The 17297-nt window shown below is 31.8% G+C and overlaps 2 protein-coding genes across 2 annotated transcripts; one reads left to right on the top strand and one right to left on the bottom strand.

The window, feature by feature from the left end:
- Nucleotides 1-1449: 1449 nt before the first annotated feature.
- LOC133285899 (transcription termination factor MTERF4, chloroplastic) lies at nucleotides 1450-4718 on the bottom strand. Its single transcript, XM_061483216.1, has 3 exons — nucleotides 4599-4718; nucleotides 2710-4412; nucleotides 1450-1730 (listed from the first exon to the last, which is right to left on the bottom strand). The coding sequence occupies exon 2, from the start codon at nucleotides 4383-4385 to the stop codon at nucleotides 2811-2813; it is 1575 nt and encodes a 524-aa protein (XP_061339200.1). The 5' UTR covers nucleotides 4386-4412; nucleotides 4599-4718; the 3' UTR covers nucleotides 1450-1730; nucleotides 2710-2810.
- Nucleotides 4719-13627: 8909 nt separating this feature from the next.
- LOC133285886 (NAC domain-containing protein 62-like) lies at nucleotides 13628-17272 on the top strand. Its single transcript, XM_061483195.1, has 6 exons — nucleotides 13628-14057; nucleotides 14291-14568; nucleotides 15244-15549; nucleotides 15680-15991; nucleotides 16205-16555; nucleotides 16642-17272. The coding sequence occupies exons 1-6, from the start codon at nucleotides 13841-13843 to the stop codon at nucleotides 16957-16959; spliced, it is 1782 nt and encodes a 593-aa protein (XP_061339179.1). The 5' UTR covers nucleotides 13628-13840; the 3' UTR covers nucleotides 16960-17272.
- The last annotated feature ends 25 nt before the right edge of the window (nucleotides 17273-17297 follow it).

Genomic DNA, 17297 nt, shown 5'->3' with positions numbered 1-17297 from the left:
ACCGACGTATGTACCCAAAAACAAAAAGAAAGGAATTTTAACCCACGGTTTTCTTCCTCATAAATTGCACAGGATTTGAAAAAGTAAAAGTACTTAAATAAGCATAAATGTCCTTTGGTGTTGCCTTAATGGAGATTAATCCTAGTAAGTGGAGATTTGGCTAATTGCAAAGCTAGAATTTGAATATAATTTTAAGGTAACTCATCGATAAACAATATATAATCTTATTGTAAATTGTTTCCCTCCTTACACAGGGAATAATCCATTTCTTCTAATATTCTAATGGCAAGAACACTGCCATCCCATGCGATGATTACATAATATTTTTTTCAGAGCCCAGCAATGATGCACGCAAGCAAATTATGAGTTTCTCTCATATCATGATAGTGTAATGTTATCAAAGAAAATGAAAGCATTCAAATCTCATAATGTGTTTGTAACTTGAATCCTCAAGCTCACTTTTGATACAGCAATTTTCTGATTGATCACATAGATTGTCAACATCAAATTACTATTGCATCTTGTAATTATCTACCATTATACTGCGGCCATATACGACAAATGCCGCAAAGAATGCCATTTGCACCAGCATCAAATGTGATTTGTTAATCCGTAAAGGCAAGGGAAACACCTTTATCTCTTTTCTAAGTGGGTCTATATGGTTTATTTCCAAAGTCTCAGATTTGCAATAAGAAATACGTCCAAAACACAAATTCCTTTCTAAACATCAAACACTAGAATTTTAAGCTGTTTATCATTGGTAGATTACATAATTAAGTGTAGGTAGGTACACTTACATATGCATCACCTCACAATCACATTAATTAACCAATTATCAAACTCATTTAACTAATAATTTACATACCATTAACTAAAACTATTTATGGTATACTAAATCAAAATTCCTGCCACTAATCCCGTGGTTAATTATAAGTAATTTATTAGTTATATAAGTTTGATATTTGGTTAGTGAGAAGTGATGTGAAATGTGGATGTGTGCGAGAAAGTGTCCCCCGAAATCTTAGATACAACAAGGCAAATCTATCTCCAACTCCAATACTTGTGTTGTTGTGGTCAGTTGTGACCCCAAGTATTGTGTACAAAGTATTACTATATCAGTTTGAGGCTACTGACGGCTAAGGTGAACCAATTGTAAAGCAAAAGAGTCATTCGGGTTGGTTGGAATTGTAGTTTTTGACGTTTAGACTAAATGTCAATAATTTAGTAATGCAATATGGTAGTATAGCTTTAGCTTTAACTTTATCTTTAACTTCCTCACTTTTTATGTAAGTACCTTTCCTACTTTCCTTTTTTTTTTTCCTGGCTTCGCTTTTCAGGCCAGCACGTGAAGTGAGATGCTCTCATGCTCATAATAGCAGCAGACCGTGGCAGCATAGTATGCAAATTGCAAAATATAAATGGAATTAAATGGACATTCCTTTTACCAACCAAATTCAAGATGGATTCCAGGTTCACTTATTTGTAATAGCAAGGAAAAGCAAGTAAAAGATATATTATATAAAAGTACACAAGCACAGTAGAGAAAATTAAGATAATGCTAACCTCTACGAAGGGCCTTTTCTTTCAACCGAAAAATAACAAACTAAGAACATACCACCAGGAGATAGGGATAGAACTCATGATAGGTACCCTTCACTTTTCAAATATATGCCTAAGCTGGTCTCCAGGAGCTGAACATGTCACCGTGGTCCTTGTTATAACAGAGATTGCTGGAGGCCAGAAAAGAAATGTGATGCATATTAATATTCAAGCATAAAAGAAAAACGAGTAAATGTGTAACCAGATAGTAGGACAATGGGATGATTGTTAGCTAAATAACTGCATTAGCAAAAAAAGAAATCAATACAATCGCACTTATTCCATTATAACATTCACAAAATTAAAACAAAATAAGATTGTCAAAGGTAAACATCAACAAGTTTTAAAGTTTACATCATGAACAATGCATAGTAACACAAAGGATATTGTGTAAAATGTATGCCTAAAGTCAACAAAACATACTTGTGCATGACCACAAACAATGAACTTGGCTGATGCCACTTCTCATTCTTCCATCCCAGTTTGACATACATGGACTACATATTAAACTGAGATTGATCCCATTCATTTTAGGCTCTATTAAATGCCAAATACATAGAAATGTTCTTCATCCTTTTCTGGAAAGTTTTTAAAATGTAAACATGTACATATTACAAAGAGAATAAAGAATATACAAATAACGGTGAATGGAAGTTTGAGGAGAAAGAGGGAGTAAAATGGAATGGTTGTGTTTGGATTAACTTATTTTGCATTTAAAAAACCTTATAATCAAAATGCTGCATAAGAGCTTTTAGCTGAGAATGTTTTTATAAAAATAACAATTAACAACAACAATAACAATTATAATAATAAATTAAGCTAATCCAAACATGTAATTACTAAAAAGAACCTAATCACTCTGATATTGCAAAGCTTATTCATTGAGTCAACTAATGTCACATTCACAATTACACAGAATTTCAGTACTTCAAATATTATAGATGATAAGGAGATCAGTAGATCTACTTGTATGAGAGCGAATAGAAGCATACAAGAGATGGAATCTAAAACATTAGAAAACTAGACACAATACCATATCACATAAACAAGCATAAGAATTAGGATACAAACACTTCCAAATGCTTCACATGTACTCACGTAATAATTTACCTTTCCAATGGTACAGCATCGAAACATTCAGCATGAAAATCATCCAAGAGAAGATCAAAATTCTCCCCAAGTAGGCTAGTTATTGAAGTAACATACTCATTCTAATCATTATCATCATCATTGTCTTCATAATCAGAATCTGATTCATCACTCCTTGGTTGCATCAGTGAATTCATGTCAAATGAAGGTTCCATTTCCATCTCTTCCATGTCAATAGTGTCATATTCCATTCGTTGCTCAAATTTCTCATTAGAACAATTAAGCATCCATGCCAGGGAACACTTTAATCCTTTCTCAACAACCACCTTATGCCTAGGTTTTACAGTTGACTCCAGACCATAAGTGAAAAATGATGGGAAAGAAACCAAGTCTTCCAAAGGCCTTTCAATCTCCATTTGGAAGAAATCAAAGCTAAGTTTCATGATGTCAATGTTTAGAGCAAGTAGTTGGGGGCATCCAACAATCATCTTCCTCATTTGCTGCAAGGAAAACCCACAATCCTTAAGAAAATCAATATGTTTCAGCATAGGTTCATTACTGAGGCTAACTACCTGTGGCATTTTCTCAACAATTCGGCCAAAATCTTCATGATTCAAATCAAGTACAGAATTGAGTAAACTTCTCCGGTTGATAAGCTTTGGCTTTAAGTCAGCTCCAATTATGTCTGGATACTGAGCAATTATGGAGGGAAGTGATATTCGCCTAACATTAAACTCTTCAAGGTATTTGACATTTGGCTTCACCTTCTCCTCCAACCCAAATCCAAGAATATAAGGTCGTTTCTCTATCAGTCTAGCAGTGGCTAACCTTGGAATTCCCAAGTTTTCCAGGTAATCCACAAAAGGCTTGATGATTCTAGCAACACGCATCCCCAAAATCTCTGGATATCTAGTTAAGACCCCTCCAATTTCTCTTCTTCCAACACCAATTCCAACCAAATAAGCAACTGATGTGCTCATGGTTCCCTCAAGTTTGAATCCCAGCACTTCAGGGTACCTCTCAAGAACACGAGGAATATCATTGGGCTTGATATCCATCCCCTTAAGATAATTGACCACCGGTTCAAGATCTACAACCACACTAGCATGAAGCACTTGTGGGTATCTCTGCAAGAACTGAGTGAAGGTGGATTTCCTGACTCCCAATTTACCAAGGTAATCAAGCACCGGAATCATATTCTTCTTGACGCTGCAGCCAAGAACAAGTGGATAGTTGTTAATGTCTTCAATTGTAAGCCCCAAACTGTGAAGAAAATCTATGCGCTCTCTCATAACCTCAACTGTCACAGGAAGTTCAAGACCATCAAGCTCATCAGGAACAATGCCAATTCCTCGCAAGAAATCATAAACCTTTTCACGCATTGCCACTCTATCTTTCTTCATTTCTGATAAACTAGGACGAATATATAACGATGAAGAGCCTCCCCGCTTCCTATTCAATCGACCGGAGTCCGATTTAGACTCCAGCGAATCCACGGAACTAGAGGTCAATGTCCTATCAGTAACAGAATACTGAAGCTTTGTAATCAACCCCATCCTCCTAACACATTTACATGGCAAACGAAGAGCGAGGGTAGCACTCAACTTAGAATGACCAAATGTTAGAATAGGCATTTCTGTTTGGGCAACCAAAAAACTGGGTTTTGTTATGCCACCAGCAAAGGTTATTACTTTCATATTTTCAAGGGTCAAGTACCATTGAATCTGCAGAAACAAGACAGTATTACCCACTTGGTACAGCCATAGTTGAACATAATTGAAACCAACAGAAAAGATATAAATTTTTAACTACGAGGAAAGTAAATTCTATAAAATAAAAAAAAACACAATAGAATCATTGAATCCTGCGGCATAAACATCGGAAGAAAGATAGAGAGAACTTGGACTTACAGTGAGGAGATATTGGTCAGCCCTCTGTTGAAATTTCACTCCTTCAGCTGAGCTCTTCCCACAAAGGGTTTTTGAGAAAAGGATAATGGAAAATTTGCAGCGTACTAAGGTGTAGAAATTTTTTTTTGTAAAACTAACATAAAAATAAAATAAGTGAATCTCGTTATAACGAAAAGAAAAAGAAATTAATGGGATATAAAAAAAAACTTTTTATACAACAAAAGCAAAAATATTAATAATATATATATATATATATATATTAATCTCTTATAATTAAATTTTTTATGACCTCTTTTATGAATTTATTATCTTTCATAAAAAATAATTTTATCTCCTACACATATATATAAAAATATACGAGATTTATATTCTTTGTGTGTGTAAAAAATAATTTTATAAATATATTAAACTCTTTCTTTTATTTGTCATTTCTTCGAAAAATCTTCATATTGAAAAAATAGATTGATGAGCTGAGTACGCCCATTATCCTCTTTGCTTCATATCAGTGGGCTTTGATCTGCGACTGAATTTTGAATTGATGAGAAAAGCGTGAAGCCCCAGTATGAGATTATCTTTTGTACATATTCAGTAGGTACATCTGTCATTTAATAAGTGACATTTGAATAAAAAAATATTTTTCTCTCCTTTCCATACAAGCATGACAGTCTTTTCTCATTTTTATTGAATAAATGCACTGCGTGAAGGGTACAACAGCAGTACCATAGATATTTTCCCGAGTACGCTGCAAATTCAGGCGTAGATAAAAGCCCACTGACACAGAGCAAGGAGGATAATGGGCGTACTCAGCCCATCAATCTATTTTTCCAATATGAAGATTTTTCAAAGAAATGACAAATAAAAGAAAGTGTTTGATATATTGATAAAATTATTCTTTACACGCAGAGAGAAAATATAAATCTCATAAATTTTTATATATAGGTGTAGGAGATAAAATTATTTTCTATAAGAGATATTAAATTCATAAAAGAAATATATTTTTGATAGAAATAATAAATAAAAAAATAAGATAGTAAAAAATCTGATACCCGAAAAATCTATTTTGTAATCAATGCGACAATAATTTTTTTTTTATATAAATTATTTTCTATAAGAGATATTAAATTCATAAAAGAAATATATTTTTGATAGAAATAATAAATAAAAAAATAAGTTAGTGAAAAATCTGATACACGAAAAATCTATTTTGTAATCACTGCGACAATAAATTTCTTTTTTAGGAAAAATGTTTCTGCAGTTAATGCAGATAACTTATCTGCATTTATTCCCAAAACGACGTCGTTTTGGTATTGAAATCTTAAAAAATTATAAATATAAAGACTATTATAACCCTGAAATAAATTAAAATTACAAAAACACCATGATTTCCGTCCCAAAACGACGTCATATTGGACTTACTGCAGATAACTTATCTGCAGTAACTGCAGAAAAAACAAACCCTTCTTTTTTTTTATAAACACTGCGAAAATAAATTTAATTATAAGAGAACATAAAATATATGAATATATATATATATATATATGATATTAATATTTTTGCTTTCGTTGCATAAAATTTTTTTTTGCTATATTAATATAAAAATGGATGGGTTTCCATTAATTTTTTTCTCTCTTTTCATGATAACGAGATTCACTTACTTTTATTTTTATGTTACTGTTACAAAAAATAATTCTACACCATAAACAAATTTTTTTTTCATATATATATGGGCTTATCACTTCTCAAACTGACAGAGATAATTTTATCTCCGGCTAATAAATCATAACCGTACAAAGATGGATCAATGGTAATGAAGGAAGAGAGAGAAAAAGAAAATCATAACCATTTAAAGGTGAATCAAATAATATAAGGAAATAAATAAACAAAACGACGTTGTTTTAATGATGCCGGAGATAAACTTATCTCAAGTTGCCGGAGAAATATTTTTCCCTATATCTATATATATGGGTTCACTTTTTCTGCAATTACTGTAGATAGGTTGGCAAAACGGGCCAACCCGGCCCGACCCAACCCAACCTGCATTCAACCTGAAAAAAAACGAGTCGGATTAGGGTTGGCTCAGAAAAAAAAACGAGCCAGAAAACCCAACCCAACCCGAGTCGGGTTAGGGTTGGCTCGCGGGTTGGCTCAAAAATATGGCTCGTGGGTTGGCTTGAAAAAATAGCTCGCGAGTTGGCTCGAAAATTGCTCGCGGGTTGGCTCGTTTTCAGCCTATTTAAATGACCATATAGTATTAATGCACCAGCTGTGTGGCTTCCATTAACTTAAACAAGAAGTTACAAAATGAGAAATAAAAGAAAAATATTTTAGTTTTGAATTTTCTTCACAACAAATTTGCATCAATATCAAGAAACAATCAGAACCACTTGCTACCAAGTGAGTAAGATATTTGAACCAAACAGAGCCAGCACAGCCTAACAATAAAAAAATGGCAGGGATGTGAGAAGATTAGGGACTTAGGTTTAGAGAAGGAAGAAAAATGATGACAACATGTGTGGGTTTTGTCCATTTTTGTATATTAAATTTTGTGTTTTTTTATTAAAAAAAAAAAACTCAACCTGCGAGCTGGCTCGTTTGACTCGCGGGTTGGCTCGTTTGACTCGCGGGTTGGCTCGTTTTTTCACGGATTGAAACGAGCCGAGTTGGCTCGGGTTGGCAGCTCGTTTTGGCCAACCCAACCGGCTCATTTTTGGCGGGTTACGAGTCAACCTGATGGGTTGGCTCGTTTTTGCCAACACTAACTGCAGATAAGTTATCTGCAGTAAGTCCAATACGATGTTGTTTTGAGGAAGAAATCATAGTATTTTTGTAATTTTAATTTATTTAAGAATTATTATAGTCTTTATAATTATAATTTTTTAATCTTTCAATCCCAAAATGACATCGTTTTGGAAGTAAATGCAGATAATTTATCTGCATTAACTGCATAAATATATTTCTGTATATATATATATATATATATATATATATATATATATATATATGGAAAAATGTTGTCCTTTCAAATAATAGTCATTTTAGTTAAAATTAATATTTTTATTTAATATTTAAATTAAAAAAATTCTCACTTTCTCCACCATGATTTCTGTTTCTCTTAACATATAATACAATAATTCTATATTATTTAAAAAAACAAATATTAGTCTCATATATATATATATATATGTGTGTGTATTTTCATGTTCCTCACATTGTATGAGATAAATTTATCTCTTATACACACATAAAATAGTGTTATTAAACTCGACCTGGGCATCGACCCGGTCGGAGTACTGGGTTACTGGGTCACTGGTCGGACTGGTTGACCCGGATATATATAGATATATAAAAATGTGAACATATAAATTCATTTATATTATCCATATCTCAAATGAATTAAACAATGTTCATTAAATAAACTAAAAAACAAGAAGCATAAATAAATAAAAATGAATGAATGCTCTTACTATGTAAATTTAAATTGCAACTCAGAATCCTCATAAACATACCTCTCAATGACATTGAACTCATATTTTTCAAATTTAACTACATTAAAATGACATATATCACATTCTCTTAATTTATTATTCTATAAATTGCTTCAGTATTAGAAGCTAAAATTTGAGGTCATTGTAGAAGAGTATACTAGCAAATGAAATTACAAAATATTTTAAAACGAGCTCTACATTTTTTTTGACAAGATGAAACAATTTTGGTTTTTTTTGTTTTTATTTTAAATATATGACCTGACCGGGTCACTGGGTCACCGGGTTTGGCCGATTTTATCCAGGTTTGACTGGGTCGATGCGTGACCGTTCCAATGCTTAACCCGAACCAGTCCGATGACCGGTTCGCCGGGTTTTACAACTATGCATAAAAGTGTGTGATGCCCATGTGAGAAAAAGAGAGAGAAAAAAGTACGAGCACGTATATTTTTATGTGAGTGTAGAAGATAAATTTAACTCTTATAACATGAGAAACGTTAAATCTATATAGATTTAGGGTTTTATAAGAGTTATGTTGTAGGAAAAGTGATTGTGTTATGTTATAGAGATTCGTTTTGCGTGCCGATTTTTTTTTTTATTTTTGCTGCGGGCCCCACAAAATGTTGTGTGTGTAAGAAAATTTTTGTGGTCATGTTAAATGATAAATGATAAACCCATAGATTTAAGTTTTGACCAAAATTTCGATTTAGTCTAATAAAAAAATCATTTTTCATTTTTTCATTCAATATTATAATATTTACTAAATTAAATTGTCTTTTTACTTACCAAAGATAAGCTCATGCTAGGGTGTTCGTGGTCTGAATTTGATCAGTTTTGTCGTAAAAATTATTCGATCCAATTCCTTTGATTTGATTATTTAATTATCCATTCAGTTTGTATTTTATTTAAATCCAATCCAATCTAATCAAATTTTATTCGGTCTGGATTGGATCATTTTTTTGGTTTTTCAAAAAACCTAAATCTTCAGCCATACATACCACTAGTTATATCAAATAAATTTATTCAAAATCATAAATAATTGGAAAATTCAAGTCTTAAAACTAAAACAAGTCTTAAAACTCATGATGAGTTGAAATAGTTTAATAGATAACAAAAAGGGAAAAAGTATATAATGTTACTTTAGATAACTTTGTCTAATGTTCATCGAAATGACATCGTTTTGGGGATGAAAAATTAAAAAATTAGAATGATAAAGACTATTATAATCCTGAAATAAATTAAAATTATAAAAACATAATGATTTCCATCCCAAAACGACGTCGTTTTGGTGAACATTAGATAAAGTTATCTGAAGTAACTTGAGAAAAAACAAACCCTATTAAAAAATAAAAACAAGCTAGTTTGCTATCAATAACATCTAAGATTCCAAGTTTACAAAATAATAAGATTTCAAGTCACTATCTTTTAAAAATAATAAGGGAAAAAAACGTTTGTTCTTTTAAAGGATATAATTTTGTGTCATTTTAGATCGTAACCGTTGATTCCCATCAATCAGCAGTTACGATTTATTGGATTTTATTGCGAATTAATAATTAGTTAATAAATTTAACCCAATAAATCTTAACCGTTGATTGACGGAAATCAACGGCTAAGATATAAAATGACCTAAAGTTATATCCTTTAAAGGACAAACATTTTTCCCAAATAATAAATACATAATATATTTTATCAAATTAGATTGGATCGAGTTTCACCAACCAAACCGAAATTGATCCAATCCAATCAAAATATATGATTTTTTTTTTGATTTTTTTTTTGATTAATTCGATTATTGATTTTTCGGTTCAATTACAGCAATTAAATTTTGGATCAATTGATAAATACCCTAACTTCTGTATAAAGGTGGCAATTTGAGTTGAACCCGACGGGTCAATCCGTCAACCCACCAAAATGGGGCGGGTTGGATTATACTTTTCAACCCATCAACCCACCGTAACCCATCCCGCTTAATTGTGGGTCAAAACGGGTTGGCGGTGGGTCGGGACAGGTTGGCCCGCGGGTCAATTTTTTATTTTACTCCCCTAGAAAAAATAAAAAATAAAAATTTTATTTATTACAAAAGTTATCCATATATTGAGACAAAAATAAATTCCTAAAAAATATTTAACTGAATATTAGTATACATTTAGGTTTGAGATTAGAAAAAAAAACTAAAGGAATTGTGAAATGAAAATAAGAAATATTATAAAATTAATAAAATATAATTTATTTTAAATTTTTTAGGCAGATTGACCCATCAACCCACCACAAAACGGGATGGGTCGGGTCATAAAATTAATAAAATATAATTTATTTTAAATTTTTTAGACAGATTAACCCATCAACCTACCACAAAACGGGATGGGTCGGGTTAGGACAGACCGACCTATTTTACCACCTCTACTTATGTACGCTTCAGCGGTTGATGAGTCACTAAGCAAAATAGCAAATTGTACTTAAAAAATAAGTAAAAATCAAGCATGTGTAAGTCACCAACCTCTATACAACGAATGTAATTTCAAAACTAGCCCAAAAGCAAGCAAGAGTATATTCCTTTTATTCCAGAAAAAATATTATAAATTCCTTCGTTTAACATATTTTAAAGCAACTTAATGTTAAACCTTATCGCTGATTAAATAAAAAGGAAAACAACATGAACTATTGTATATACTAATCCTGTATTATAGTTCATTATACAAAGATTCTCAACTTTTTAATCATGCTTTGACATTTTAAATTTTTATATTTGTTATTTTCAAGTATTCAGATTTTAACTTTTAACATGTTATAAAATTAATATTTAATGTGTCAACTTGGTTTATTATTTTATTTGAATTCTACATAAATATCTGACAGAAAATTTCTACGTAAAAAATTCTCCAAAAATTCTACATAATTATATTAGTATTTAATATTTCTTTTTACTAATAATTATAAATGATGAAAGCTATCTACCAACTGTTATGGTAATGTAGATCATAAGATAAACTTGTCTTACGGAATACTAAATTATTAAACTGAACTTTTTTTCATATTTATATATAAGTAACTGTTCGGTGACTCAAGCTTATGCTTTTCTCATATGTCATATACTGTAGGTCATAAGTCTTCCCTCAGATGCCATGTCATCATGATCAGACACTCATTTTATTTTCTTAAAAAATGAGTGATATTAATTTATTTTTTTGTTGATAAAAAATATTATTCATTTAATTAACTAAGGATAAATAATATTAATTTATATTTTAAAATAATTTAATATTAATATAAAATTATAATTATTGAAATGCTGATTTAATTATATATCGAAGGCTTTATTAACACTATTATTAACTTTTTGTGGTACTTATAGAAAATTTATTTTGATGTTATTTTAATTAAAAGATATTAATATTAATTTTTTAGTGAATTACTATTTTATTCCTTAAAAATTATTTTACATTAATTTAAGTATTTCAAATATTTGTCACATTAAATCAATCTTTCAAAAATACAAATTAACACGAAAATGGTTTAAATTCATTTAAAATAGCATCAATTTAATTTTTAGGTAATATTATTTCAAACATTTTTACTATCACTTTATATTTTTTAAGACTAATTTGACGTCAAAAGCTTTTGAAAATTAAATTGATATCAGGTATTTTTTTTAAAGGACTAAACTAATAGTTTCATCGTATTTTTTTTCAATAACTATATGTGATCTTAAAATTAGAGGTGTTCAAAATTTTATTTAAATTAAAAAATTTCTCAAAAATATAACAAAACAGAGTCATTAAAAAAGTTGAAAACATGTCTACCAAAAATTAAAAAAGTTGAAAACATAAAAATAAAAAAGTTACCTTAGAATTTTTTATATTATCCACGATTATTTAGAAATTTCTTTACGATATCTCGTGTCAAGCTTTCTTCTCTCTTTATATAGAAAAAATATTTTTACAAAATTACTTTAGATAACATTATTTTATAAACTATAAATTTAAACTAATTCATAAGTATATGCTAAAAATTAGTTTTAAAAATATAAGTCTAAATTCTCTCTCACTCTTTATATATATGAAAAATTATTTCTAAACCACTTTATATAATATTATTTATAGCTATCTCTTTTTAACTGAGTCTAACTAGTAAGATATAGTTATAACAATAAAGCTATTTTTTTCTCGACATTGTCGGCTAACGTGACAAAGAGAGAAAATACAATTTTTATGTCTTACTGGTCAGACTTAGTTAAAAGGGATAACTGTAAACAACCTTATCTGAAGTGGTTAGAAATAATTTTTCATATATATATATATATAGAGAGAGAGTTTAGACTTATTTTTTTATTTTGACGAATTTTTTAAAACTAATTTTTAGCATATACTTATGAATTAGTTTAAATTTATAGTTTATAAAATTAGATTTACATAAGCAATTGTAACAGAAAATAAAAAATAATTCAATCTAATCAATTTAGTAATTTATAGTTTATAAAATTGATTAATTTTTACAAGACAAACAAATCAATTTTTTTTCCTTCGTGGGACGCACGCACACGTAAGAAACTAGTATCATAACAAAATAAACTAGATGGATTACCTGACTCTCTCTTTTTTCATTTTTTTTTTCTCTAAACCGATCTAGTCTAATCTGCACGCATTCGTACTTCTAAATGTTGTTGACATATTTATGTTGATTAAAGACACCTTATATTAATCATTCCAATATATTGATTGAAGTATATTTTTTTAGAGAGATTTAATTTATTTATTTTTAGGGAATGACAATGTATTTTTGACTTTATTTATTTTAAATAAGTTAAATTTATTTTGAAATAATTACGTATATTCTTTATAATTTAAATATTTTTAACTTATATTTTTAAAACAACACACATTTAATAACCTACATATAATTTATCTAGGACGTAGACAGATACAACAGGCATGTCAAAAGGAATTGTATCTTAATAAAAAGTTTAACATTAACAAATTTAATGATTTCCAAAAATGAAATTATTATTAATAGAACAACCTTTTATAGTTTTAATTTTACTTAATTTCGTGCTAAGAGAATCCAACTCGAATATGTATTAAAAGAAACAAAAATTCCAACTTGGAGAGCCATAAATATCTTATCAATTGCTTTACCTTTTAAAGGTTGGATTATAAATACATACCTTAAAATAAAAAATAAAAAACAAAATCTACTATACAAATATACAATGTACTGCACTGTAATAAGCGAAAAAGTAAAAGAAGCCATGTGATGAGAGAGAGAAACGCTGAGGTGGTTACCCGTAGATATTGTCCTTTTGCTTATGGTACATGTTCACACACGCTCCGAAGGTAACTCCCGCTTTCTTACTCAGCAAGTAATGAAAGGCTCCGATTGGTGACACGTGTCAAACATCAGCTGGGTACTATTTCCCACCAACCCCCTCGATTCAAGCGGGTCTGACACAGTGGCATTATTGTGATTTATTCGAAAGACGAGGCTAACAGGCTAATAAAATGGTATATACGAGGAATTAAAATTTTAATTAATTAAACTGTGTGCCAAGCCAATACTTGTTAGTCGTAGCCTGCACTAGCTTCTCTCTCTTTCTCTCTTTTCTCAGTTTCTCAGCGTTTTCCTTTACCTGTGTGTGTTGAGAAAAAAAGAAGAAGCTAAAATCCTCTGAATCCTCTTCTCTGATTCCCATCACAGTGTTCTTTTGTTTTTATTTTTCTATTTTATTTTTCTATTTCGTTGTCTTTCTATGTTCATTCCATTGTGATGGGTGCTGCCGTGGATTGTTATGCGCCGCCGCCGCCGCGTAGGGATGAGATCGCAGTGTTGTCTCTAAATTCGTTGCCGTTGGGTTTTCGATTCCGTCCCACCGACGAGGAGCTCGTGGATTACTATTTGCGCCAAAAGATCAATGGAAATGGAGCTGATGTTTGGGTAATTCGCGAAATTGATGTTTGCAGATGGGAGCCATGGGATTTGCCTGGTATTTTTATTTCCCCTTCTTTAAAAAGTTACAATATTTGGTTGTGAATTTCTAATAACTTGCTTAATTATTTTTGCTCAGATTGTTTTAAGTTTTTTTTTTTTTTTTGGAAAATTCTGAGTTTTATATGCATTAGACATGTAATTGCTGGAGTAGAATCACAAACATTGCTTTGGATGACAGGCTAATTTTTATTTTATTTTTTTTGATTTGGGGTTTTTGGTTTGTGTTAGATTTGTCGGTGGTAAGGAACAAGGATCCAGAGTGGTTCTTCTTCTGTCCTCAAGACCGCAAGTATCCAAATGGACACAGGTTGAACCGAGCAACGAGTCATGGTTATTGGAAGGCAACGGGCAAGGATCGTAGGATTAAGTCTGGTTCCACCTTGATTGGAATGAAGAAGACTTTAGTTTTCTACACTGGTCGTGCTCCCAAAGGGAAGAGGACCAATTGGGTTATGCATGAGTACAGGCCTACCCTCAAGGAGCTTGATGGCACCAATCCTGGACAGGTTTTATTCCCCCATCTCCTTTTTGTATTTGTTATTTTATATTTGCTTTTGATCTTTGTTTTCATGGTGTTGTGACGTTGAATCGTTGTGATTTGTAATAGGAATATATAAAATGTTAATATGGTTTTTTTTTCCCTGTTTGATGAATGATGGTTTAAGTTTGTTCTTCTTCCTACGTTTCTTAAGTGTGATAGAATGCTAATTTTACATACGAGACATTTTATAGTTTTGTTTCTTGTCTAAAATAAATAAATTGGAGGGCTGCTGTTTTCCTACTTTTACTATTTGGTAAAGCAGAAAATATTTGTTTTTTAATTTGATACTTCTCCAGGTTTTAATGTCTATGGAAAGTTTTTTTTTTTAGTGACTGAATCAGCCATGTTGACTATTGTATCTAATAACTATTTGAATTAATTCTCTACCCAGTTTTTTTGTTATTCTAAATGTTCTTGGTCATCTTGTGTTTCATTTTTATAGTTGAATTTGAATGCAGCCTTACACACATTTCCATTACCTCTAGTCCAACTCCTCATAAACCTTATGCAATACTGCCTACAGGTGTATAGATATAAGTTAACATAAAGCTACTGCAATTTATCGCTAGCTAAGCAATTATATGATGATGATGATGATATGTTGCTAACTTTTCAATTTGGTTGATTTGACTTAAACCAGAATCCATATGTTCTCTGTCGATTATTTAAGAAACAAGATGAGAGTCTTGAAGCTTCAAACTGTGACGAAGTGGAGCAGACTGCTTCAACTCCTACAACTGCCAATAACTCTCCAGAAGAAATACAATCTGATCCAACTCTCGTTCCAGTGTCTTCCTCACAGGCCACAGAAGACGATAAGCACCTAGTAGTTATCGCTGAGAACTCTGAGGAAGCAATATCCAACGTTATAACCCCAGTTGATTGCCATAGCAACGGCTGTGATGCTTATGATGCACTAAATCAAATTGTACAGCCGGCTGCAGAGGTTAAATGGGCTAACTGTGTTTTAATATTTTATTTCTTCCTTTCTTTTTCTTGTTTTCGTTCTCCCTTAATTGATTTGCAGACATTGGATTCATTAATGTAATAACTATACTTGATGTTTACTACTTCAGGAGGATCAGCTATTGAACTTGGACATATTTTATGACCTAAATGGGCAATGGGATGACAAATTATTCTCCCCACTCAACGTGATTCCACCAGAATTTTATTATCAAGCAAACAATGAATTAGATGGCTGTTGTGGGCCGCAACATCAGTATGGTACAAATGAGACTAATATTTTAGACTACTTTGATTCGGTTGTTAATTGGGATGAGTGCTCCTATGAGCGGTCCAGCTGTCTAAAGCCGAACTCAACTGTGCTTGATGTTGAGGACAATGGATCATGCATTGACTCCGATGTGGGAATGGCCAATATGAGGGTGAGTAACAGCTCTAATTCTTTTTATGTTTTGGTCGATCTAGGTTTCTGCCTTCAAAATGACATTTGTTAGTTTTGAAACACCCAGAGGAAGCTCTAACCCTTTTTTTTAATAAATGTTTTTATGCTAATTGCCCTCTAAATACACATCAAATCGCAGCATCTAACCCTTTTTGTGCCACCCGTTTATTGTTGGTAATATTGTGTGTTGCAGCTTCGACAATCATTACATGGTACTTATCCTAAGGAGGCAATTGAACAGAAGAGCGATGTAGGATTATTTCAGAACAATTCCCAGATGGCTTTGTCAACTGATGTTAGTATGGGCCAAGTGTACAATGATTACGAGCAATCAAGGAACTATGATACGGTTGACACTGGAATCAGGATAAGGAATCGACAAGGACGAAATGAACCGGATATGGTTCAAAACCCTATGATGGGGCAAGGTGATGCACCAAGAAGATTACGATTGGTTGTTGCGCATCAGCTTGATTCCAATGAGACGGCAAAAGATGGGAGTTGTACACCAGAAGACCATGATTCAAAAACCACCATTGCTGGGGTAAGAAGTTTGTTTATTTTACTTGTGTATCTGACTCGGGCATGTTACTGCATGTGTTGTGAGATTTGTGGGTTCCTCTTTTGCAGGAGAGGGAAGCTTCAGAAAACCATGCTGCTGTTGAGAATGCCTCTGATGCTGATGCTAATGATGTGGATGAACAGGAGAAGACATCTCCTCAGTCAGCTGAAACAAGAAAGATTTCTCAGCAACATGTTGCAACTGCGGAATCCATCTTTGGGTTAAAAGACTTTTTATTGGAGGAGAGAAGGGTCCGTTACACATCAAAGGCTTCCACCAATCGTGCTATGTGGTCTTCTGTTCTTGCAGTTTCCGCCATTGTACTGGTCTTACTAGTAGTCGTTGTTAATATATGCGGATATCTTAGAATTTCTACTGCGTACTAGGAGATCATTCCTCTCTGCGGAATTTGCCTCCATTGCTTTTTTGGGCCAGTTAAGGAGGCGTGTAGGGTTGACTTATTGTAAGAATATATAACATATAAATATGTGCATATGGTAGTCGTTGCAAAATCTGGTAACCTAGTCGTCATTTAGTGTTTAGACTCGCGTTGCCGCTGTTGGATTCAGTTTCACCGTTTCAATTTTGTTTTGGGATTGAATTTAGTTTATCCTCTTGGTTATGGCCTTATGGGTGATATAAGTAGGGGTGTAAACTGGCTTAGATTAGGTTGAATTTTGACTTACTAATATTTTATGTTTGGCTTGTCTATTAACTTGTGTAG

The sequence above is a fragment of the Gastrolobium bilobum genome, unplaced genomic scaffold (assembly GCF_033153095.1).
Source record: "Gastrolobium bilobum isolate Gb01-03AN ecotype WA unplaced genomic scaffold, APGP_CSIRO_Gbil_v1 utg1530, whole genome shotgun sequence".
In the NCBI taxonomy this organism is placed as follows: domain Eukaryota; kingdom Viridiplantae; phylum Streptophyta; class Magnoliopsida; order Fabales; family Fabaceae; genus Gastrolobium; species Gastrolobium bilobum.
This window is presented reverse-complemented; position numbering and strand designations above follow the sequence as displayed.

What these genes read in the sequence shown, in the direction of transcription:
- LOC133285886 (XM_061483195.1), top strand. Translation starts at nt 13,841, where the DNA reads ATGGGTGCTGCCGTGGATTGTTATGCGCCGCCGCCGCCGCGTAGGGAT. An exon ending in GGAGCCATGGGATTTGCCTG is followed by an intron (nt 14,058 to 14,290) that starts GTATTTTTATTT and finishes GGTTTGTGTTAG; the next exon opens with ATTTGTCGGTGGTAAGGAAC. An exon ending in CAAAAACCACCATTGCTGGG is followed by an intron (nt 16,556 to 16,641) that starts GTAAGAAGTTTG and finishes CCTCTTTTGCAG; the next exon opens with GAGAGGGAAGCTTCAGAAAA.
- LOC133285899 (XM_061483216.1), bottom strand. Translation starts at nt 4,385, where the DNA reads ATGAAAGTAATAACCTTTGCTGGTGGCATAACAAAACCCAGTTTTTTG.